This window comes from Rhyacophila brunnea, unplaced genomic scaffold, assembly GCF_057557595.1.
Source record: "Rhyacophila brunnea isolate RB1 unplaced genomic scaffold, BYU_Rbru_1.0 scaffold_13, whole genome shotgun sequence".
Taxonomy (NCBI): domain Eukaryota; kingdom Metazoa; phylum Arthropoda; class Insecta; order Trichoptera; family Rhyacophilidae; genus Rhyacophila; species Rhyacophila brunnea.
This window is the reverse complement of record NW_028232785.1, coordinates 9,949,993-9,975,570: the sequence shown is the minus strand read 5'-3', so window position 1 is coordinate 9,975,570 and position 25,578 is coordinate 9,949,993. Positions and strand designations below refer to the sequence as shown.

The 25,578-nt window shown below is 35.9% G+C and overlaps 2 protein-coding genes across 4 annotated transcripts; both read right to left on the bottom strand.

The window, feature by feature from the left end:
* Positions 1-311: 311 nt before the first annotated feature.
* Positions 312-7,277, bottom strand: LOC147076441 (uncharacterized). The gene is made up of 6 exons (XM_085940472.1): positions 7,069-7,277; positions 5,657-5,773; positions 3,419-3,571; positions 2,658-2,774; positions 445-1,009; positions 312-343 (listed from the first exon to the last, which is right to left on the bottom strand). The coding sequence occupies exons 1-6, from the start codon at positions 7,213-7,215 to the stop codon at positions 312-314; spliced, it is 1,131 nt and encodes a 376-aa protein (XP_085796598.1). The 5' UTR covers positions 7,216-7,277.
* An 803-nt stretch (positions 7,278-8,080) lies between these two features.
* On the bottom strand, positions 8,081-20,966 carry LOC147076440 (uncharacterized). Of its 3 annotated transcripts, XM_085940270.1 has the most exons (6): positions 20,752-20,953; positions 19,646-19,762; positions 17,535-17,687; positions 16,775-16,891; positions 12,504-12,761; positions 8,102-8,211 (listed from the first exon to the last, which is right to left on the bottom strand). In XM_085940270.1, exons 1-6 carry the CDS (start codon positions 20,896-20,898, stop codon positions 8,164-8,166), a joined length of 840 nt encoding a protein of 279 aa, XP_085796396.1. In that variant the 5' UTR covers positions 20,899-20,953; the 3' UTR covers positions 8,102-8,163. The 3 variants fall into 3 exon arrangements, with proteins under 3 accessions (XP_085796397.1, XP_085796396.1, XP_085796395.1); XM_085940271.1 differs by lacking the exon at positions 12,504-12,761 and having other exon boundaries at positions 8,081-8,211; positions 20,752-20,966; XM_085940269.1 differs by lacking the exon at positions 8,102-8,211 and having other exon boundaries at positions 10,928-12,761; positions 20,752-20,966.
* Between the last annotated feature and the right edge of the window lie 4,612 nt (positions 20,967-25,578).

Here is a 25,578-nt window from a genome sequence, read left to right as displayed (position 1 = left end):
ATTTTAACTGAGAAGATGATAGACATGAGTAATTGCATTCCACACATTTAAATGGCGTTTTGCCAGGATGTTTCATTTTATGTTTTCTCAAGTAAGCATATGTCTTACATGAGAAATTACATTCATCGCATTTGAATGGCTTTTCACCAGAATGTGTCAATTTATGTCTTCTCAAGTTACCAAATATCTTACACGAGTAATTACATTCATCGCATTTGAATGGTTTTTCATCAGAATGTTTTATTGTATGTGCTTTCAATTTACCAGATGATATACACGAGTAATTACATTCAATGCATTTGAATGGCTTGTCACCAGAATGTTTCTTTTTGTGGAATTTTAACTGAGAAGATGATAGACATGAGTAATTGCATTCCACACATTTTAATGGCTTTTTGCCAAGATGTTTCATTTTATGTTTTCTCAAGTAACCATATGTCTTACTTGAGAAATTACATTCATCGCATTTGAATGGCTTTTCACCAGAATGTTTCATTTTGTGTAATTTTAATTGAGCAGATGTTGTACTTGAGTAATTACATTCACTGCATTTGAATGGCTTATTTCCAGAACGTTTCATTTTGTGTAATTTCATATTATAAGATAGCGATGAAGAGTTGTTACTCTCATAATTTTTAAATAAGATTACATTAGCATCAGCTGTTGTTCCTCCTATTTTATGGTGAAACGACTCGTGAGCATTTAATGTATTTAAGGATGGAAAAATATCATAACAAATGCGGCATACAACCATTTGTATATGCTTATTTTGTTTGACTTTTATAACATCTGGAACTAAATCAGGATGCGTAACGTCTGCTTGAATACCAACATTTGTATCAGTACGATAGATGGAATCTTCATTTATCAACCTGTCATTGAGCTCCTGAAGCTCTTTTTTAATATCTTGCTCGTCAATCTGTATATTGTCATCGCAAGGCGCGATTACTTCTGTCAACTTCCACTTTGGTTTCACAACCTTCGTCAATTTGTCGGTCGCAGGGATAAACTAAAAATAAAAACGTAGAATTAGGTAAGGCATTTGACATAATATATTATGTATATGGTGATAAACAACTTAATCCGTGTCAGCATCGGCAAAATCTGTAGATAGCTGATTGCAATGATTGTTTCCGCGATATCCATTTTTCCACATAGTCAGCTATATCCGATGACGTGTTCGTCAATCCAGCAAGTTTCGGATGTTCCATTTATTTTTCTCTTATTTTATGGCGTGACAATCATAAAATATATATTATAACGAGCCCAACTGCAAAGCCTTGAAACATGGCGACTACTGACATACACATTTCTATCTTACTCTTGGTCTAAACATTTTTTGTGTGGAACATTTCAAGAAGTGCTTGCTTATTACGAATTTAAACGAAAGAACTGCAATTTAGTCATAAAAACGAGCTGTCATGGGTAGAGGCTTTATCAGTACTTCTATATTGGTGTCTTGACATGGTGATTATGCTTTTTTATTCGTAACTATAGTCTAGTCGCCAGAGAGGGAACGTGGTATTACGATAGAGTCTCACCTTTGGCAAACCTTTTGTATACTATGCGCCAATTTTTTTCACAGACGAGGTCAGATGCGCCATACAACTTAATATGCCAGTTCAAAAAATACACGTTTACTGGAGTACTAATCTACAATAGTCAGAGATTGTCTCCTGTCGTGGACCCCACTGATGGTGCTACAACTGCCGGAGAGTCTCGTTTGGTGAAGATAACTCTGGACCACAGTTGTTGGATGCGATGAGAGAGAGCTCTTAGCGGAATGGAGCACTGTTTGGTGTTAAATTTGTTACTGAGAGCAGCAGAAAATTCTTCAAATTTGAATCAGTTATTCGAGACCATGTTTTGCTTTTAATTAATTTCATGGATGAAAATGCTTGATCACAATATCTGTATGTCGATCCAAAGCGACATATATAACTTTTTGCAAATTTTCTTAGCTCTGGGAAATGTTCACAGGGTAATGAACGCCTGAAAACGAGCTAAAATATGTTAAAAGTTAAGTAATATAATTCAATTTTTAAATGAGAACAGACTCATGTGATTAAGTTGGATAAACTACATATATTTTTTAAAAATCAAAATTAGTCTGAACAGAAGAGGTATCTATCTCCATACCAGTAATAATTTTATAGGTAGGTAGGTACCTAGTTAATTGTCCACTAGCAATTATTATGAAAATAAATATTACAAATCGATATTTCCAGCTGTCTTGACATAGAGAATGGTTTGATTTTGATAGATGAGTTACATGATAAATTATACACTAACATTAACACACCTACTACAAACGTAACGTGTAGCTCAATGCTATCTCAGACAATTTTTGGAATTCAATATTATTTTGAATGAAGGTATTATCTGACTTTTACAGTTAATGCATAACAGGAATGTATATTATTATAAATAACACTGATAGGTACCTAATACATTATTTGATTTGCGATTTTTTTATAATTCAATTAATTATGTTGTATTGCAAATCAATTATCAGCCAATATGGGATCTGATTATGATAGCTGAACAGTGGTACCACTTGTTTGTGAAATTTGCTTGTGCAAAAAGATAATATGCTCACGCTTTGTATCTAAAGATGGCGCTGACCTGCTACATACAATAATAACAATTAGCCGTACCTGTGTCACTGGTTTGTAGTCCGAATGAGAGCATCCCGGCTGGGGATCTTCATAACCGGTTTCCTCCGGATAGCAAAAAGGTTCAATTTTAATGTTAATGACGTCTATCGTACTCTTCTGAAAAAGAAAATCTTTAAATAAATAAGTCATGTCGAATGAGATGATCTTATCTCCATTGTTGTCCAGCTACTTCGTACAACTATTCGGCAAAGTCTCCGCCGAATCTTAGGGGTACATTGGTACAACCACGGTACAAAGAGTCGAGTTCTTGAGCGGACACGGCAGCTCTCAGTGATTGAAGTAATCACTAAGAGACGCTTCACATTATTGGCATATGTGTTCCTGATGCCACCAGAGAGTGCGCATGTCCGTAGCCTTGTGGCACAACCTCAAGGTTCGGTTGCCATGGTTGTCTTTCATTTCAAATTTATCTACAACAACAAAGCACTCAGTACGCTGCAGGTATCACATAGCGGGAGGCGTAGACATGGAATTGGACCGAGAGAAGATGCGCTTACCTTGTTACCAATACTGGAAAGTGACAGGGTTCAGTGAGTGAGTGATTCGTCAAGTCCATAATATAAAGCATCGAATTTGATCAAATACGTCAACAGAAACAATTTAAATTTTGAGGTTTGCATTTATAGTTCCATTGTGAAAAATTCATAGGTGAATACAAAAGGTACCTAGTAAATAATGCCATCGCACATTGAAGAATATTTATGACGAAGTTGTGTGAATATAAAACAAAATCTCTTTACCCGGTTTCCTGCTTTTTTACGGGAATAAGTATATTTAGGGACAGGATTGTTGTATATGAATGGGCGAAGTTCATCTTCATCAAGTTCAACTTTGGAGTCATCCGGATCCCAAAAGGGTTCAGACTTTATGTTGGTGACGTCTGTTGCACTTTCCTGGAGAAAAACAAACATAAGAATATTGGAAGAGGTTAAATGATTTAAATCAGGCGGGAATTATAACATATCTAATTATTTTAAATAAGGTGGAATATATAGTACAGCGTTTCTCAACTAGATACCGCGGGCCAAAAGGCCCCCCACATCCCGAAGCGGGCCCCCAGACTAGGATCTTTGGCGGCCCCCCTACCTATCACTAAAGATAAAGGCAGCGTGACGATCTACAGTTGCATATTCCAAATGGTGTTCGGGGTAAAATTAAGGGTATTTTTAGCGATGTTTTGTATTTTTATTTTATTTCCGTCATGTCCGATCCTAATAAGATAATGGACAATAATTATAGACTTGTCGAACATCGACAATAATCAAACATCGCATTGCACAACCACATATTATTAAATAATGTTAGTAGGTTTGGAAAATGTTCAAAACAATTACAGATTTTTTTGCGGTCCGAATGATCGCGTATTAATGTCAAATCGAATTTGCATAGCGATCGACGGACGAAGTCTGGCAACTCGGAGAGTAAAATATCAAACATGTTTGAAATTTGACGAGCCTGGTCTGCGGATTAAAAAGTCCGCAGATATGGGGTGCTCCATGCGAAAAAAAGTCCGAAGACTGTAAATCGTCTGACTTGCGTGCCAATGGACCGCCGGCTTTAGTGGCGTGAAGAAGAGCATGGTCCTTTTCATGCCTTAACACAGCGAAAATTTCTCAGCTTTTAAAAAGTTTGCAGCATTTTACTGCGAGCGAGAAGGTCTCTTCTCATCGAGAATTGATCGTAATATAATATTATTATCGAAGTAGGAATCACGCACACTCGAGTCATAGTGAAATGTTTCTTAACCTTTTTACATCCGCGGACCACAAAAAAATCAAAAAATGTTTTGCGGACTATCAACAGTGGAAAAAAATAAATATATTTACACTATTTTTGAAGCATTTGTCGAAATATAATACTACCCCATTTCAAATGTTGGGTTTCTAGGTAACCCACGATCCCGTCCTTCTATGAAACGATTTATGACTACGTCATACAATAGTGTCATTCATTCCGGAAATGACTTGTTAATTCATTGTGAACCCTTGTAGGTGCACGAATTCTGGACAATATTTATTACTTGAAATTTAATATAAGCTTTTAAAAATGGTTAGGTACTTTTAAACTGCAGAAAATTTTTGCGGCCCAAACTATGCTTTAGTGCACGCCAACCAAGGTCTTGGGAGGTTGCTCCTGGAACACTTTCGGCACAAATTTAAAGAGAGCCTGACGTTCGTTTCGCCACGGTATACGCCTGCATAATGGGTGTGGAGACATGGCGGGTGGTGGAGGGAAAAGCAAGTCGCTCATTGTCACCGATGACTCGGTGGTGTACGTGATCTAATGCACGCTTTCATATTAGACGGTTTTAGATCGTTCAAACAACACAACACTCAACCACAAACTCAGCTATTGACGGAAAAACCGTGCATAAACCGTATAGTAAGAAAAGAGCGTGAACTTCGATTCGGATTTTCACAGTACGATTTTTTTCCGTACGGTCAAAACCGTATAATGTGAAAGGAGCGTTATTATGACAGTTGTCAGATTTGAAGGTAAGCCATCATGCACGCATACCGTTGTACGCAATTTGCGTGCGTATTTTTCTATTTAATACTAAACACCGATTACCCTAAAAACGGCTAATAATAAACGTTTCCAGTTTAGGATTTAATCGCATTCTATGCATCTAGGCATAAAGGCAACAAGACGTTTATTATCTCAATAATAAATAATGTAACGTTTGAATTGCCACGCGTCTAATGGTTCCAGATTCTGATTGTGCTGTTTTACTGTAACATCACTGGGGATGGTATACCCTAAAAAGAGAATATCGCTACGCAATGGGAATAACAGTACCTAGTAGCATTAAATGTAATGTAATATAGCATTTGGAGTTGGAGAAGTCGCGTTGTGTCCATATTCTGTGACTATCTATCGAAGAAGCGGACAAGGAAGAAGAAAGAAGGTAGGTATCTATCTGGTTTTGCCTCACTCTGTAGGTAACTATTAAAATTAATACAATAGGACGTAGGTACCTGTTCCACTGGTCTGTAGTTTGAATGAGAGTAACCGGGTTGGGGATCTTCACTAACGGAGTTGTCCGGAAAGCAAAAACGTTCAATTTTAAAGTCGGTGATGTCTATCGTACTCTGCTGAAAAAAAATATCAATTTTCAAAATGACAATGTTATCTCACACCTACATGGATGTACTGTGCACAGTAAGAAAATGTATGGGGAAATATGTATTATCCTGCAGTTGGCAAGATTGCGTGCATAAATCAAACAAGATTGGAAGATTCCAAATTGTGATGGCTTATTGCGCGCATGTAAGATGATTTTCGATCTGCGCCTGCGCAGTGGAGCAATAAAGAGAGTGAGATAGCGATAGAGAGCATGCCGGTTAAAAAACGAACTACTCATTTTGAGCTCAATTTTCAATACGACCTGTCAGATAGTAGTATAAGCCGGCTCGCACATCACAACTCGCCTCGTGTGCCTGACAACCATAAATCAAAACTTCCGAGACCAGCTGGCCAGTGTTGCATGACACAACCTCGCACATCTATCTAGCGACAGTCGCGCGTAGCCTTCGAAACGTATTGATATTTCAATGCGGTAATCGGCGAGCCGGTATAGGAATGACCAATTCGTAGGTATTTTTTTGTGACTTCGACACTCCGACTCGGTGCCCGAGAAGGATGCAACATGTACTGATGCAACATAAACATGATGCAACAAGCCAGATGGTTTTTTTCAGACGAAACAGTTGCATTCGATCAGTCTCATGCGAAGCTCCATTTGGCAACGCGTGTTATGTTGTTTCGTTAAATAACGATGACGTCACATCGAAGTATTTGACACGTCTTTAGGCAAGACGAGTTCCGATGTGCGAGCCGGCTAAAATGACATCGCGCCTCGCTTACCCTTGAAAAATGAGATTGGAGAGACAGTCACCACTTTTACGTGTAAACAATTATTGTAATGACAGTTTAAAATAAGCACAATTGCCGACAGTAATTCCATGCATGTGTACAGCCGCTATTACGTTAATCTCTCCGTCTTTAATAGTATAAAAAAACATTCATATGCGACATTTCAACAGTAAGATAGTTTCAAGATACGTTAACTATGTAGGTATCAATGTAAAAGATTTCCAACAATTTTAGATGATATCTTATTTATATTTTAAAACATTTATAATGATCGACGTCAAAATAATTAACTCTGTCATGTTTATTAAGTAGATAGGTACCTACATAGTAGACACAACGGTTTTCTCTCAAACTTTATGTCATAACTATTAAGTTCAGATCAATGTGGAATGTTTATACAGTGAAAATGCATGTTATACTAAAATAAACATGTATACAAATACGAAGACCTTGTTTACAAATCCTTGTGACAAGCAGCATTTAACAATTATACTGATTAAACAAAAAAACTAGCCTCAAAACTGAAAACATCATCGTCAGCGTTATCTTCCTTTACATTGGTGTAGAGTTCCGCACTGTTTAGATCCATTATTGGATCGTCATACAATGTCTGTCCATCTGTGTCAGATTGGTGACCGTCTGGTTCACGTTGTACATCCATCTTTAGTAAATAAACGGAAAAATATTAAATGGACTGAATCACAGAATGCTTGAAGTATCGTCAACGCCATAGACTAAATAATTGACTACAACTCAGTATTGCCATATTATTGTCACTGAATATTATAGGATTTTGTTTAATCTCAAAAACCTACAAACTACCGTTTTATTAATATTATCAATAAATATAAAAACGGTACAAGTCGATTTACAGAAAGCCAGGCAGGAACCGCGTCATTTTTCATAGCCGATTTTGGCAAAATTCATGAATTCAAGAATGAAAACCTAGCCTAACAAATAATCCAGTGTATCGGCTATTTTTTAAATTTGTTTGCCGCTGGTTCCTGTAAACTGACAAGTATGTACTTATCATAAAAACATTTTCTTTTTTCATCTTTAAGGGAGAGGGTGTTAAAAATATGACGTAATAATATAGACAACGGTGTAAAAGGCTATGTTTCGGAGGGGGGGAGGACTTATAAAGGCAAAAATCGTGTTGTGACGTCATAATATTATGTGGAGGGGCCCCTTACCTACTATATAAATGGGTCATATATTTTTATATCTGCGTTAGCGGTCTGCAAAACGTTTGTTCTATTTTCATTGATTCTCTCGTGTGAAAAGGTTCTCAGAAACACTGGTATAGTGTCACCTCCCCTTCAGGGGTGTTACCACCGATGGTTGATAACAAGCCTCGTGATGAGAAGTAGGGTGTTATCAGTCCCTCAGAAGTATCCACCAATAGGTGGTCCACTGATGTTCGACTAGCCCAGTCTTGAAGAGGAGTTTCATCCAGTGAGGATTTGGAGTAGGAGGTGGATGCACTCGAGAATGGTGCTCCACTTTATAATGACAACTCGCTTTTAAAATATTTATATTTTATTGTATATGGCACAATCCTTTACAGAGGTCAAGGTCACAGAATATTGTTCATAATATACTAAGTGGCTCAATTTACTGAGAGTACACCGCAGAGTACACCCCGAGTCGGAATTATCTGAAATAATAACAATATCGTTTAGTTAACATGGCTAAATTTTATATAAAAACTATTGTTATCTATAACGTTATTTTGAAAAATGTTCCTTATTTTCGCATACTTACCTACCTATTAAGAGCGTTTTTATACGAAGGTCTAAGCACGAGTGTCTTTGTGTCAAAGGTTACTTTATAATTATTTAAATTTTATGAAATGCATTGGCGAACTCTATTATGCTATACTAACTTTTGAAAACGGCGAATTTTATTAATTTAAAATGTTTGAATTTTATACTTACTCACATTGTAAATGATTTTTATATTTGTACTTATTGCCTACGATTATAATAGCGTTTTCGCCATATAATAGCGGTTTTTTCGATGATTGTCTATGCTCAAAAAATCTCGCTTAGATGCTTTCTAGTATTGAAAAAAGAAATCTGACGTTTAACCAGGGTGTACGGTCGTAATATAGAGCCTTCGAGTGACACTTATGAAATTACAAAAATCACACGTATGTGATACTTTTTTATATTACTTACATATAATTGTTCATGACCCTTTTAGATCGACTTCTATCATCCACAGCTCACTCTGAGTAGTCGGCAGACCGATCAGGGTGAACTGCGGGACTTAATATGAGGGTTTCGTATCAGTTTTGTTGTGGGAAGTTAACGTCATGTCAAACTAAGAAAAGGATTGACTACAAGGCGGAAACCTTGCAGTTATGTCGTCATAATTTGACTACTAAATAAATCAACTGAAGATCAATACATTTATGTTGATGTCAATAGGTAACAGGGATCTAGCCTAGGGGCTCGGCGTGACGGGTCGACCAGATAAGTGAGTAAAACAAACAAACATATTAAGTATTAAATTTGCTCGAATTGTGAAAATTGCCTTATCGAATTGCCGAATCGGAGTTATTACCATTTTAAAATATATGGTTGTTTTGACGTGTTGAGTGATACTCGACAACTCCATAATTCGATGTGTTAAAAAACGCTAAAAATACACAAAATATTTTTTGACCTCGAACAACAAACATCACTCAATGTAGAGCACCGTTTCCCAACCTTTTTTGGCTCGTGTACCACTTGGTAGTACATCACGCTTAATTGTACCACTTCGTAAAAATGATTGTATTTCGATAAATTTGTTATTCTATTTGCATTATAAATTTTATAGGGTGACTATATGTATATAAAATTAATTAAACACGGTAAATGTAAAAAAAATTCTAATGAAAACGAGACAATTCAGACTTTCATTTTTACAAATTTACAGCAACTCTAAAGCCCTCCGCATGAGCCGATTTTAGTGAGTAATGTTTTACCAAGTGCATAGCCAACACGCCAGTGTTGCCATAATACAATTTATAAAAAACATCGCTTGTAAAATTATAACATTGGAATAAATATTCGATATCTGGGAACACTACAACACGAAACAGTCACACATATTTTCGAATAACCCAGGAAAGGGTCGCGGAGGAAGCGTGAAGGGGGCGAAGCAAGTGCGTTATGTTTTGAGGGACAAACACTTGCAATAGCTCTATCTATATTTTTCTATAATCTAAGCTTTTGGACCTACGATTATTAGTAGGTCGCTAAAATGAAAGCTTTGATATAAACATGAATATAGATATGATGTCACATGACATCTCTTTGTTAAAACTAGTTACATTTCATTGGTTTGTAATAATCCAGGGTGGTGGTAAAATTGTTCTTAGGGAGATGGTAGGGCCTCGCTCAATTTACTCACAAATTCCTACTGCAATAGCTTATTGGAAAGGTTAAAACTTTCTTTACCATTTAGAAACCTGAATGTATGCAAATTCAGCTAATTCAAATTCATTACGTAAACTACGTAGTTACAGACAATGTTCTGGGATCTACCCGAAATAACCTTGATACATATACGATTTTGTAAAAATCGCATAGCAGAAAATAACTTCGATCATATCCGGAGTTTTCTTCATAGGAAAGTTGACGCAGGTAGTAGATATACGTAAGTTTGTCTTTTGTGTGAAAGAGATAGATTAGCTGTCCCTTATGGACTATTTTCAATAGATCCTCAGTCAGGAGGATATAAAAGGCGACGCTTTTCCTACAGAAAACTAGTTCTACTCGTCTACAACTCGCAGCAAGTCCTCGAATTCAGAGCATGGTCTCTAGTAAGCCTTCGTAAAAGTCACGTTTCACTGACCCTGTCCTAGGGGTGAGATCGAATCGGGAAAAGCATTTCTTCGATTGTAATCGATAGATTTTTCCGGCCAACTCAAAATACGTGACGTCATCGGAATTATTACACCGCAAAATACGCGATCGGTTTTCCAATTTTTATGGGGTGACGTATCACTATAGATTTATGTGAAGATTTGTTTTAAAAGAAAAACAAATTAAACAAATTCGTTTATAAAATACATTTTAGAAATAAAAGTTTGTTATATAAAAATAAATTTTAGAAACTAAGTTTGTGAACATAAAATAAACTTTTAATTTATAAATAAATTTTAAAACAAAGTTTATAAATATATAATAAATTTTAGAAACTTAAATTTGCAAATATAAAATAAATGTTTTAAACTTAAGATAATACAAATAAATTATAACTTTTTTACGAAGATATTTTACGAAATAAAATAAATATAGAACTATATAAGTGTGAACATTGTAAAACTTTTCGGAAGTTTTATTGGGATTATATAATAATCAAATGAACAGTTTATAGATAGACTTCATAAGTTTTATTTTATAAAAAAAACTATGAACTTAAGTAGTAAATAAATTTGGTGTCACACAATCGAGAGTTTTATTTATTGAACTATTAAAAGTTGTGGTGCTCTAATAGCGAACCACTCTCATTCACTCCTGGCTTCCTTATTGACCCCTGGTTCAATATTTACGATCTATCCGCAAAGCCGGTAACGTCAATACGTAACTAGCTGACTTCGTAATGTTATAATGAATTCCTATTTTCAGGAAGTGTCCGTTTGTGTAATATCAAGCGACCAGATGATATAAATGAGTAATTGCATTCCTTATATTTAAATGCCTTATTGCTACGATGATTGCTTTTATGTAATGTGATGAGAAATTACAAATTCCACATTTTAATGGCTTCTAAGAAGAATGTTTCATTTTGTGTAATTTTAATTGAGAGGATGATACACATGAGTAATTGCATTCAACACATTTAAATGGCTTTTTGATAGAATATTTCATTTTATGTTTTCTCAAGTTAACAAATATCTTACACGAGTAATTACATTCATCGCATTTGAATGATTTTTCATCAGAATGTTTCATTTTACGTACTTTCAGTTTAACAGATGTTATACATGAGTAGTTACATTCAATGCATTTGAATGGCTTTTCAGAAGAATGTTTCATTTTTTGTAATTTTATATTATGAGACTGTGATTAAGAGTAATTACATTGATTACATTTAAATGGTATCTCGCCAGAATGTCTCATTTTGTGTGTTTTCAAGTTACTAGATGTTACAGATGAGAAATTACATTCATCATATTTAAACGGATTTTCGCCGGAATGTGTCATTTTACGAGTTTTTGGAATGTTTGCAAGAGAAAGTACATTGGTCATACTTAACTCGCTTTCCATTTGTATGAACCATCATGTGTTTTTTTCAATATACTAGATTGTACGCACGGGTAGCTACATTCAATTTAAATGGCTTACCGCCAGCATGTTTCATTTTGTGTAATTTCAATCGAGAAGACGATTTACACGAGTAATTGCATTCTACACATTTAAATGGCTTTTTGCCAGAATGTGTCAATTTATGTTTTCTCAAGTAACCAAATAACTTACACGAGTAATTACATTCATCGCATTTGAATGGTTTTTCATCAGAATGTTTCATTTTGTGTAATTTCAATTGAGAAGACGATCTACACGAGTAATTGCATTCTACACATTTAAATGGCTTTTTGCCAGAATGTATCATTATATGTCTTTTCAAGTGAGCAGATGTCTTAAACATGTAATTACACTCATCGCATTGGAATGGCTTTTCACCAGTATGTTTCATTTTGTGTAGTTTTAATTTAGAATGTGTTGTACATGAGTAATTACATTCACTGCATTTGAATGGTTTATTTCCAGTACGTTTCATTTTGTGTAATTTCATATTATAAGATTGCGATGAAGAGTAATTGCTCTCATAATTTTTAAATAGGATTACATTAGCATCTGCTGTTGTTGCTACTGTTTTATGGTGAAACAACTCGTGAGTATTTAATGCATTTAAGGATGGAAAAATATCATAACAAATCCGGCATACTACCTTTTGTATATGCTTATTTTGTTTGACTTTTATAACATCTGGAACTAAATCATGATGCGTACCGTCTGCTTGAATACCAACGCGTGTATCAGTACGATACATGGAATCTTCATTTATCAACCTGTCATTGAACTCCTGAAGCTCTTTCTTAATATCTTGCTCGTCAATCTGTATATTGTCATCGCAAGGCTCGTTTACTTCTGTCAGCTTCCATTTTGGTTTCACAACCTTCGTCAATTTGTCGGTCGCAGGAATAAACTAAAAATAAACACGTAGAATTAGGTAAGACATTTGACAGAAGATGTATATGATGATAAACAACTTAATCCATGTCAGCATCGGCGATACTAAATACCCATTACCCGTAGTATCCAATTATGGCAAACTCTGTAGATAGCTCATTGCAATGATTGTTTCCGCGATATCCATTTTTCCACATAGTCAGCCAGTGGCGCACCCAGGATTTAATATTGGGGGGGGGGCCCAAGGAGGAGAATATAAATCAGTCCCGTAGACACTTTTTCTTCTTCACAGCTTAATTTCTCGTTTATCGGCCTTTGGCTATTGCACTCGGTGTACCTATACCATGGTCCCCACATCCTGAAACGGGCCCTCAGGTTAGGATATTTGGCGGGCCCCCTACCTACCGCTAAGATTAAATTCAGTGTGAAACACTACATTAAAGTTTTTCAAATTGTGTTTTACTACAAATTAAGGGTACTTATACAGTGAATTATTGGCGATTTTTATTACATCTACTTTAATAATGGAGCTGTCGAGTATCGACACATAATAATCAAAAAATATATTGCACAATTATATAAGTAATTGAAAATGTTCATGGCCATGAAGTGTAATAGCGCCGCAGGCGACTTTTTTACTATTATTGCTAATTTATGATGTGTTTTTATCTCACTTATCTGGTCAACCCGACACGCCGGGCCCCCAGGCTAGAGCCCTGTCAGCCCTCCCCAGCCATGACCTACACCACTCCGGAATTCGGGCGGACACCGAGAATTTTTTGACAGTTTCCTTAGGTATTGGGTTACTAAAAAAACATTAAAATCTAAAAAAAAAATCTAAAAAGGGTGCTGGAGAATTATTACAAATCATTTTTTTGCCGTGTTTTATTGGCTTTCGATGTCAATGTTTAAAATCATTCTGATAATTTTCATGTTTGGGGGGGTGCCAGGGCCCCTTGCCACCCCCCCCTGGGTGCCACACTGGTGTACACTACTCCGGAATTCGGGTGGACACCGAGAATTTTTTGACATTTCCAATAGAGATTGAGTTTCTAAAAAACCCGACTTTGGTGTTTCGAAATTTTTGTGTTAGAAATTAAAATCTAAGAAATTTTTCTAAAGAGGGTGCTGGAGAATTTCAAATCATTTTTTTGCCGTGTTTTTATTTGTCTAATCTATTGGCTTTCAATTTCAATGTTTTTGGGGGGGGCAAGGCCCCTTGCCCCCCCCCCCCTGGGTGCGCTACTGTAGTCAGCTATATCCGATGACGCAAATTCCATTTAGTAACTGACTCAATTGAAATATTTGTAGGGTGGATACCCTACCATCCAGCATGACTTGGCAGGAAACCATTAATTTATAACTACAATGTATCTTGCAACATAATATTGTTAAAATTGCAAAACAAACGATTTATGTGAGTCAATCAAATTTCCACAGAAAGCTAATTTAGCAAAATAATATAATAGCTCAATAATCATTAATATTGCAAATTAAGAAATAATGCTATGTGATTGCTCAAAAGTTGTTTGTATGGAATCAATCTTACGCAATTATTAAAACTGCATAATTGTTCAAATTAAAATCAATTGTTTATAATTTACGAAACGTATCATGCATTGCACAATAAACCTCATAAGCATGATTATCAAAAATATTCAAGTAGTTGATAGCACCATTTTCTATTGTATCGAATCAGTATAAAACACTCGGTAGAAGAAAGCAACATCGTCATTCAGTTATCAAAGATTTAACCGTAAGGTTATCGTTCAGCTTCGCCCGATCGATCTCGTAATTCATCAGAACGCATTCTCATGATTTCACCCAGCTAAATTATAATCTGTAAACTTATCTGTAATAATTAAATTGATATTTATTTGGAAGGAGATAATAAAACCAGGTTTCGTTTAATACACGCATCAATCTTCTTATTATTGGAGTCAAACCAACCTACCCTGCCCGTTCCTTATTCCATCTCACTTCTAAATATTTATAATGTTTGAGACTTTCACGGTTGTTTTTTTATCGTAGTATATTCTTGGGTTTCCACCGTGTCTCCTTATTCCTTCTATTCTCGACGTTTCGGGCTCGTTGCAGTGGCGATTATCAAGAGATGATATGTTTTAAGATGAAAATTTAGTGTAGGTATGTGAATGTAAACGTTGCAATTTGACATTCTCAGAGCAACGTTTACATTCACATACCTACACTACATTTTCATCATAAAACATATCATCTCTTGATAATGGCCTCTGCAACGAGCCCAAAACGCCGAGAAAAGAAGGAAGGAGACACGGTGGAAACCCAAGAATATACTACGATTCTAAATATTTATTTCCTAAATAATGTTTTCAAGATATTATTTTGATTGTGAGTACGTCAATAAATAGCGGATACATGTATATTATGTACTATAGTATACATATCATTATTATCATCATCAGCCGGAGTTTGAATACTTATATATTGGTCCCTACGCTTTTCTTGGTCTACAGTTATTTTTTTAGCGCGTACATCCACCGAACTTGATGAGTTCGTCAATCCAGCAGATTTAGGATGTTCCATTTATTTTTCTATTATTTTATGGCGTAACAATCATAAAATATATATTATAACGAGCCCAACTGCAAAGCCTTGATACATGGCGACTACTGACTTACACATTTCTATCTTACTCAGGGGTCTAAACATTTTTTTGTGTGGAACATTTCGAGAAGTGCTTGCTTATTACGAATTTAAACGAAAGAACTGCAATTAAGTCATAAAAACGAGCTGTCATGGGTAGAGGCTTTATCAGTACTTCTATTTTAGTGTCTTGGCAAGGTGATTATGCTTTTTTATTCGTAACTATAGTCTAGTCGCCAGAGAGGGAACGTGGTATTACGATAGAGTCTCACCTTTGGCAAACCTTTTGTATACTATGCGCCAATTTTTTTCACAGACGAGTTCAGATGCGCCATACAACTTAATCTGCCAGTTCAAAAAATACACGTTTACTGGAGTACAAATCTACAATAGTAAGAAATTATCTCCTGTCGTGGACCCCACTGATGGTGCTACAACTGCCGGAGAGTCTCGTTTGGTGAAGATAACTCTGGACCACAGTTGTTGGATGCGATGAGAGAGAGCTCTTAGCGGAATGGAGCACTGTTTGGTGTTAAATTTGTTACTGAGAGCAGCAGAAAATTCTTCAAATTTGAATCAGTTATTCGAGACCATGTTTTGCTTTTAATTAATTTCATGGATGAAAATGCTTGATCACAATATCTGTATATCGATCCAAAGCGAAAGATATAATTTTTTTGCAAATTTTCTTAGCTCGGGGAAATGTTCACAGGGTAATGAACGCCTGAAAATGAGCTAAAATATGTTGAAAGTTAAGTAATATAATTCAATTTTCAAATGAGAACATATTCATGTGATTAAGTTGGATTACCTACTCATATTTTTTTAAAATCAAAGTTAGTCTGAACAGAAGAGGTATCTATCTCCATACCAGTAATAATTTTATAGGTAGGTAGGAACCTAGTAAATTGTCCACTAGGACTTATTATGAAAATAAATATTACAAATCGATATTTCCAGCTGTCTTCACATAGAGAATGGTTTGATTTTGATAGATGAGGTACATGAGAAATTATATACTAACATTAACACACCTTCTACAAACGTAATGTGTACCCAGGTAGCTTAATGCTATCTCAGACAATTTTTGGATTTCGATATTACCACCGGTTTTTGAATGAAGATATTATCTGACTTTGACAGGAATGTATATTATTATAAATAACACTGATAGGTACCTAATTTGATTTGCGATTTTTTTTATAATTCAATTCCAAACGAGATAGGGCTTAATTATGTTGTTTTGAAAATCAATATGTCAGCCAATATGGGATCTGATTATGATAGCTGAACAGTGGTACCACTTGTTTGTGAAATTTGCATGTGCAAAAAGATAATATGCTCAGGCTTTGTATCTAAAGAAGGCGCTGACATGCTACATAGAATAATAACAATTAGCCGTACCTGTGTCACTGGTTTAAAGTCCGAATGAGAGCATCCCGGCTGGGGATCTTCATAACCGGTTTCCTCCGGATAGCAAAAAGGTTCAATTTTAATGTCAATGACGTCTATCGTACTCTTCTGAAAAAGAAAATCTTCAGATAAATTAGTCATGTCGAATGAGACGATCTTATCTCCATTATTGTCCAGCTACTTCGTACAACTATTCGGCAAAGTCTCCGCCGAATCTTAGGGGTACATTGGTACAACCACGGTACAAAGAGTCGAGTTCTTGAGCGGACACGGCAGCTCTCAGTAATTAAAGAAATCACTAAGAGACACTTCACATTGTTGGCATGTGTGTTCCCGATGCCGCCGGGAGTAGCTTTGTGGGACAACCTCAAGGTTCCGTTGCCGGGGTCGTCGTTCATTTAAAATTCAGGTCAAATTCATCTACAATAACAAACGCACTCAGTACGCTGCAGGTATCACATAGTGGAAGGCGTAGACATGGAATTGGACTGAGAGAAGAGGCGCTTACCTTGTTACCAATACTGGAAAGTGACAGGGTTCAGTGAGTGAGTGATTCGTCAAGTCCATAATATAAAGCAACGAATTTGATCAAACACGTCAACAGAAACAATTTAAATTTTGAGGTTTGCATTTATAGTTCCATTGTGAAAAATTCATAGGTGAATACAAAAGGTACCTAGTATATAATGTCATCGCACAAAGAAGAATCTTAATGACCAAGTTGTATGAATATAAAACAAAATTTCGTTACCCGATTTCCTGCTTTTTTACGGGAATAAGTATATTTAGGGACAGGATTGTTGTATATGAATGGGCGAAGTTCATCTTCATCAAGTTCAACTTTGGAGTCATCCGGATCCCAAAATGGTTCAGACTTTATGTTGGTGACGTCTGTTGTACTTTCCTGGAATATAACAAACATAAGAATATTAATATTGACAATGTTGGAAGAAGTTAAACGACCTAACAAGCGAGAATTATAAGATCTCTAAGTATTTTAAGTAAAATAAAATATTTATATAGCACAGTATTTCTCAACTAGGAACCACAGGTAGGTACTAGTAGCATTCAATACAATGCAAGAAGAGGTTAAATGAGTTAAATCAGGCGGGAATTATTGCATATCTAATTATTTTAAATAATGTGGAATATATAGCACAGCGTTTCTCAACTAGATTATGCGGGCCAAAAATTAACTTTTGGAGCGTCACAACAAACTTCTGAAGGGTTGGTAATGTATAACAATTATATTAAGGTTGCCGTGTCCGATCCATGGCCCCCACATCCCAAAGCGGGCCCCCAGACTACGATATTTGGCGGCCCCTTACCTATCGCTAAAGATTAAGGCAGTGTGACGTTCTACAGTTGCATATTCCAAAATGGTGTTCGGGGTAAAATTAAGGGTATTTTTAGCGATGTTTTGTATTTTTAATTTTTTTTCCGTCCATGTCCGATCCTAATAGATCATGGAAAATAATTATAGAATTGTCGAACATCGACAATAACCAAAAATGGCATTGCACAACCACTATATTGTTAGTACGCTCGAAGTGAAATAACGCCGCAGACAACATTTTTTAACTTTAGTGCTGTTTTGTGATGTGTGCTTAACTCACTTGGCTGGCCGATCCGCCACGCCGGGGCCCCCATAAGCCAAGGCCCCCAGGCTAGAGCCCTGTTAGCCCCCCTTTGTGGTGGCCATGGTCCGATCACAAACTAAAATAAATTTAACCAACAAAGCGAACAATAACTTGATACGAAGGGGTTAAGGGTTATTTCCATTCCAGAAATGACTTGTTAATTCATTGCAAACCCTTGTAGGTGCACGAGTTCTGAAAAATATTTATTACTTGAAATTTAATATAAGCTTTTAAAAATGGATAGGTACTAACTATTTTTGAACTGCAGAAAATTTTTGCGGCCCACCCAAAGATCTTCGCGGACCACCGGTTAAGAAACTATGCTTTAGTGCACGCCAACCAATGTCTTGGGAGGTTGCTCCTGGGACACTTTGGCACAAATTTAAAGAGCGCCTGACGTTCGTTACGTCACGGTATACGCCTGCATAACGGGTGTGGAGACGTGGTGGGTGGTGGAGGGAAAAGCAAGTCACCCATTGACACTGTATGCACGGCGGCCGGACAGTCACCGATAACTCGGTGGTGTACGTGACCTAATCCACGCTTTCATATTAGACGGTTTTAAATCGTTCAAACAACACAACACTCAACCACAAACTAAGCTATTAACGGCAAAACCGTACATAAACCATATAGTAAGAAAAGAGCGTGAACTTCGATTCGGATTTTTACAGTACGATTTTTTCCGTACGGTCAAAACCGTATAATGTGAAAGGAGCGTAATTATAACAGTTGTCAGATTAGCAGGTAAGCCATCACGCACGCATACCTTTGTACGCAATTTGCGTGCGTATTTTTCTATTTAATACTAAGCACCGATTACCCTAAAAACTGCTAATAATAAGCGTTTCCAGTTTAGGATTTATTCGCATTCTATGCATCTAGGCATAAAGGCAACAAGACGTTTATTATCTCAATAATAAATGTAACGTTTGAATTACCACGCGTCTAATGCTTTCAGATTCTGATTGTGCTGTTTTGCTGTAACATCACTGGGGGTGGTATACCCTAAAAAAAGAATATCGCTACGCAATGGGAATAACAGTACCTAGTAGTATTAAATCTAATGTAATATGGCATTTGGAGTTGGAGTAGTCGCGTTGTGTCCATATTCTGTGACTGTGAAGCGGACAAGGACGATGAAGAAAGAAGGTAGGTATCTATCTGATTTTGTCTCACCCTGTAGGTAACTATTAAAACTAATACAATAGGACGACGGTACCTGTTCCACTTGTCTGTAGTTTGAATGAGAGTAACCCGGTTGGGGATCTTCATAAACGGAGTTGTCCGGAAAGCAAAAACATTCAATTTTAAAGTCAATGATGTCTATCGTACTATGCTGAAAAATAAACAATATCAATTTTCAAAATGACAATGTTATCTCCTACCTAGGTACTTAAGTAGAAGAGATTGAGAAGTTTTTATCTCCACTTTAGTGCAGTCCAGTTCGTACAACTATCCGCCAAGACTCAAGAGGCTAACAATATTAAAAACAAAATACTTTGGCATGAAAATTGTCATTTAAAAATAATACCTACCCCTTTACACGTGCATGGATGTACCCTGCACAGTAAGAAAATGTATGGGGAAGTATGTATTATCCTGCAGTTGCCAAGATTGCGTGCATAAATCAAACAGGTTTGGAAGATTAAAAATTGTGATGATTTATTGCGCGCAAGTAAGATTATTTTCAATCTGCGCCTGCGAAGTAGAGCGATCCTGCCGGTAAAAAAACGAACTACTCATTTTGAGCTCCGATTTTCAATACGACCACCTCAGATAGTAGTTTAAAATGACAGCCTCGTGTCTCGCTTACTCTTGAAAAATGAGATTGGAGAGTCAGTCACCACTTTTACGTGTAAATAGTTATTGTCATGACAGTCTAAAATAAGCACAATTGCCGACGGTAATTCCATGCATGTGTACAGGCGCTATTATGTTAATCTCTTCGTCTTTAATTAAAATAAAAAACATTTATGTGCGACATTTCAACAGTAAGATAGTTTCAAGTTACAGGTAACAATGTAAAAGATTTCCAACAATTTTAGATGACTTATTTATATTATAAACATTTTTAATGATCAAAGTTTTAATTTTAACTTTTTATGAACTCTGTCATGTTTATTACCTTATACCTTAAAAAATGCCGAAAGCCACAACGGTTTTCTCTCAAATTTTATGTCAAAACAATTAAGTTCAGGTCAATGTGGAATGTTTATACAGTGAAAATGCATGTTAAACTAAAACAAACATGTATACAAATACGAAGACCTTGTTTACAAATCCTTGTGACAAGCAGCATTTAACAATTATACTGATAAAACTAACCTCAAAACTGAAACCATCGTCGTCAGCGTTATCTTCCTTTACATTAGTGTGGAATTCCGCGCTGTTTAGATCCATAATTGGGTCGTCATACAATGTCTGTCCATCTGTATCAGATTGTTGACCGTCTGGTTCACGTTTTACATCCATCTTTAGTAAATAAACGGAAAAATATTAAATGGACTGCATCACAGAATGATTGAAGTGTCGTCAACGCCATAGACTAAATAATTGAACTCAGTATCAGTGTTGCCATATTTTGAAAGTGGAATTATAGTACAGTGCCTTCAAAATTATAGTATTTGGGGAAAAAATATAGTACGCGTTGTCATCTGTTGAAATTGTATAGGTTTTTTGTTTCTCAGAAAAAAATAACGGAGATATTATTGAGAAACTCGGAGACCCATTTTTATTTTGGTACCTCTTCCGACCAAATTTGCTTACCGAAGAATTCACGAAATTTCATTTTAACCCAAAGTCAAGGGATTTTTTTACATTTTTTTTCATGTTCTCCAAATCTTCTTATATTGCGAAATTATAGTACTTTGCACCAATTTATGCAACGAAAATATAGAAATTTTAGTACTTTTTACATATTTTTTCCAATATTCAAAATTATAGTATTTTGGGCGTACTATACCTGTTTTATATCGTACATAGTACGCGGACCAAAATTATAGTACAAATACTATAATTATAGTACGGTTGGCAACACTGCTCAGTATTGCCATATTATTGTCACGGAATATTATAGAATTTTGTTTAAACTTAATACTGATTTAATGATAATAACAATAAATATAAAAACGGTACAAGTCGGTTTATAGAAAGCCAGGCAGGAACCGCGCCATTTTTCATAGCCGATTTTGGCAAAATTCATGAATTCAAGAATGAAAACCTAACCTAACAAATAATCCAGTATATCGACTATTTTTTAAATTTGTTTGCTGCTGGTTCCTGTAAGAGCGTTCCTGCGTGAGCGGTCTGCAAAACGTTTGTTCTATCTCTCGTGTGAAAAGGTTCTCAGAAACACTGGTATATAGGTAAGCGGTAGCGGGTCGACCAGATAAATGAGATAAACACACATATTAAATTTGCTCTAATTGTAAAAAAATGCCTGCGGCGCTATTTTCTTTCGGAGTTATTACCATTTTAAAAAAGGTACTTATATAGTTGTTGTGACGTGTCGAGTAATACTCGACAACTCCATAATTCGATGTGATAAAAAAACGCTAAAAACACATTGAATATTATTTGACGTCGAACAACAAACACCACTGTAGAGCGTCAGACTGCCTTTAACCATAGCGACAGATAGAGGGCCCGCCAAGATCCTGGCAGGGGGCCCGCTTAAAGATGTGGGGACCATGGCCAAAAGTATATAGGTAACAACCAAACCATAACCACAATAGTTTTGGTAAAATTTGGTCGATCCGACAAAATTGTGTACACTTTTTCATTCACACTTTGTTTTCGTTGAAATTAGAAATACATAATAAATAATATTACACGTCATGTTGTTGGTTAATTATTGTGAATTCATTAACCACTCCCTAAGCCAAACTATAATAGAAAAAATATTATTCCACCTACAAAATATCTAAACATATATGATTTATTGGAATACTTTTAGATATTTAGAGTATTTTTTTTTACTAAGTCTTATCAGCTATTATGGTCCGACAGTATATCGTGGTCTTTAAATAATATATATCACACTTGTACTTATAAACGTCTACTTTTAGCTATTTGTAGATAAAATACCAGGCATAAGAATAAGAATGCATAAGTTGGTAGTTGAATTGAATTTTTTCTTTGTTTGTGTTTACGTTTTGAAGTTCATCAAATTTCGAAAGTCTGGTCGATATTTTGATACAATGTTACTTCAAATATAGGGCTATCCCATGGCCCCCACATCCTGAACCGGGCCCCCATTCTGGGATCTTTGGCGGCCCCCCCTACCCATCTCTAAGGATAAAGGCAGTGTGATGATCTACAGCAGCGTTTTACAAATCGCGAGTGGAGAACTACAAGGTTCGAAGTGTTTGTCCTTGGAGAAACAAAAGTAACAATGAGGCAGCTTAGAATACTACTTCATTGTTGGGTTTGTTTTTTCAAGGACGAACACTTAGAACCTTGTAGTATTCGGCTCGCGAAATGGTGTACGCGGTAAAATTAATGTGTATATTTAGTGTGTTTTGTTGTATATGATTTTAATACATTCATTTGAATTAAGGAGTTGTCGAGTGTCGATACACAATTTAAAAAATTATCGTACAACCATATAATTTAAGGTAATAACATTATTGAAGGAAAACAGCGCCGCGACTTCTTTTTACTATAAAAGCAAATTTGTGTTGTGTTTTTATCTCATGGCCCCCACACATGGGGGGTGACAGGGCTCTAGCCTAGGGGCCCGGACTCAGGAGGGGCCCGGCGTGGCTAGTCGACCAGATAAGTGAGATAAGCACACATCATAAATTTGCTCTAACAGTAAAAAAAGTCACCTGCGGTGCTATTTTCCTTCAGTAATATTATTATTTTAAATAATGTGCTTGTATGATACAAGTCTTAATTGTGTATCGATACTCGACAACTCTATGATTCAAATGGATGCATTATACAAAAAACACTAAATATACACATTACTTTTACCACGTAAACCATTTGAAAAACGCTACTGTAGATCGTCACAGTGCCTTTATTCTTAGCGATAGGTAGGGGGGCCCTACAAAGATCCTAGCCTGGGGGGCCGCTTCAGGATGTGGGGGCCATGGTTTATCTCACTTATTTGGTCGACTGGCCTCACCGGACCCCTCCTGATACTGGGCCCCGAGGCTAAAGCCCTGTCTAACCCCCCCCCCCTTGTGGGGGCCATGGGCTATGCACATCATAGTTTTGTAAAGATGAGACAGTTTTATAAAATGTTATTTGTTAGTTAGAGAGAGCAGTGTGCGTTTTCGTTCGACTATTATGTGTGATGCAATATGTGACTCTATTGGAATACCTAGTATTAGAGTTTACCCCTTTGTATAAAAACCCTAAGGCGTAAAACCCACTCAACGCAGCAAGTGGGGCTCTCGCGCAAAATTTCACAAGTGGCGCGTAAATCATCGAAAATACAACGTAATCAAATACGCCAGCGCACACTGGATTCGACGACGCATTGTGCCCGCCTGCCCCCTGATTCAAAGTTTTTTGGCTTCTCAGCGATACGAATTAACGAAAATACAACGTAGTCCATTCATTGAACACGGCAAGCAAAATCACGCTCCTGGCAGCGTCGTCGACAGACGGGCGAGAAACCATTATTTAATAACAGTGAACTCTTTGTTTAGTTATTGCAAGTCCGATATTTCGCTGGTATAATGATGTCATCGTGAATATTAATTACAAGCCCCGAGAAATTTAATAATATTTTTATTGCTTTGTTATGAGAGACGCTGATATTAATAATTATTTTATGCTCCTTGAGCTCCTTATTACATAGGTGAAGGGTAATGCGTGGGTGGGAGGGGGCCTACTTCGTAGAGAGTGCACCGAACGCCGCGTTGGTGGGCTTTATGCCTTAGGCGTCCAGTCTTAACGGGCGCGGTGACATAAAAAAAATGAAACCAGATTAAGAATAATGACTCTTGTAGCAGTGATTAATTAACAGATGCAAAGATCCCTTGCTAGTCAAATGCAAAGGAAATCTGAAACCAGACACATTCATCGAATTCGGGCAGTGTCAAGTTATCCTCGTCAATGAATACATTTAAAATATATAGGTACCTATTACATGTTTATGCAGCTCAGGATCGATATAATATGTTATTGTATTATTTTTGAATATTGTAATAAAACTACACCGTTAGCTATAATAAAATAGTTACAAGATAAAAAAACCTTTTTATATATAACGTTTTTAAATTTTCTATGAAGTAAATAAAAATCAAACAAACAAATATAGAATACTGAAATGTCATTTTGATTTCCATAGTAACGTGTATATTAATAATTTAGTTGCTAGGACCACCTCCTTGGCAACCAATAATAGTGGATTGGATTACGGATTTCTTCCGAAATAACTTTTCATACAAAACAGTATTAACTGAAAACGAATTCAATTCTACTTAAAGATGGCTAAAAGTATTAAAAGAATGCATTGGCATCGTGTTCTGATATATTCTAAAAGTTTCAAATGTCAAGCTAGTCGGGAAGTTAGTTAAAAATTGATAAAGATTTATACTGGATAAACAACCACCTGACAAACAGGAATACGAGCTAATAAAAACGTTGTAAAAATCGGCCTTAACCACCCGTTAACTATGTTAACCACTATAACACAGGTACTTAGTATTTTTTTTATTACTTATTTTAATCTATGTACCTACTTAGGCTACGACGATACGCTACAGTATTTTTTGGTTAGATTCGATATTTTATTATATGGGTAGGTACCTTTATAAAATAGGAATATTAAAATTATCGGATTGTATTAGGTATATTCAATTAAAGTAATATTTGTATAAAAAATGCGATATATATACATACTTAATTAAATATTTCTCACAATCTTTTCCATGTTTTTCAAAAAATATATATTTACAAAATATATATATTATATTCAATCTATGCACATAATAATTTGATAATCCATTAAGTTGACGTTTTTTGTATCTTGTAAAAATGTAATTTGTATTTTCAATTTTTTAATTAGGTGTGTACTTATATATTATATAGGTAATAGGTTAGGATAGTCTTTTTTAGTATAGTATTTCTTAAATTAGAAAACATGTAGGTACCTATTTAAACTTAATAACCACTACTTTAAACTGCATGAATAAT

What these genes read in the sequence shown, in the direction of transcription:
- LOC147076440 (XM_085940269.1), bottom strand. Translation starts at nt 20,898, where the DNA reads ATGGATGTAAAACGTGAACCAGACGGTCAACAATCTGATACAGATGGA. An exon ending in GTAAAAAAGCAGGAAATCGG is followed by an intron (nt 16,892 to 17,534) that starts GTAACGAAATTT and finishes TTTCTTTTTCAG; the next exon opens with AAGAGTACGATAGACGTCAT. An exon ending in ACTTTAAACCAGTGACACAG is followed by an intron (nt 12,762 to 16,774) that starts GTACGGCTAATT and finishes GTTTATTTTTAG; the next exon opens with TTTATTCCTGCGACCGACAA.
- LOC147076441 (XM_085940472.1), bottom strand. Translation starts at nt 7,215, where the DNA reads ATGGATGTACAACGTGAACCAGACGGTCACCAATCTGACACAGATGGA. An exon ending in ATGATGTTTTCAGTTTTGAG is followed by an intron (nt 5,774 to 7,068) that starts GCTAGTTTTTTT and finishes ATTTTTTTTCAG; the next exon opens with CAGAGTACGATAGACATCAC. An exon ending in ACTACAAACCAGTGACACAG is followed by an intron (nt 1,010 to 2,657) that starts GTACGGCTAATT and finishes TTTTATTTTTAG; the next exon opens with TTTATCCCTGCGACCGACAA.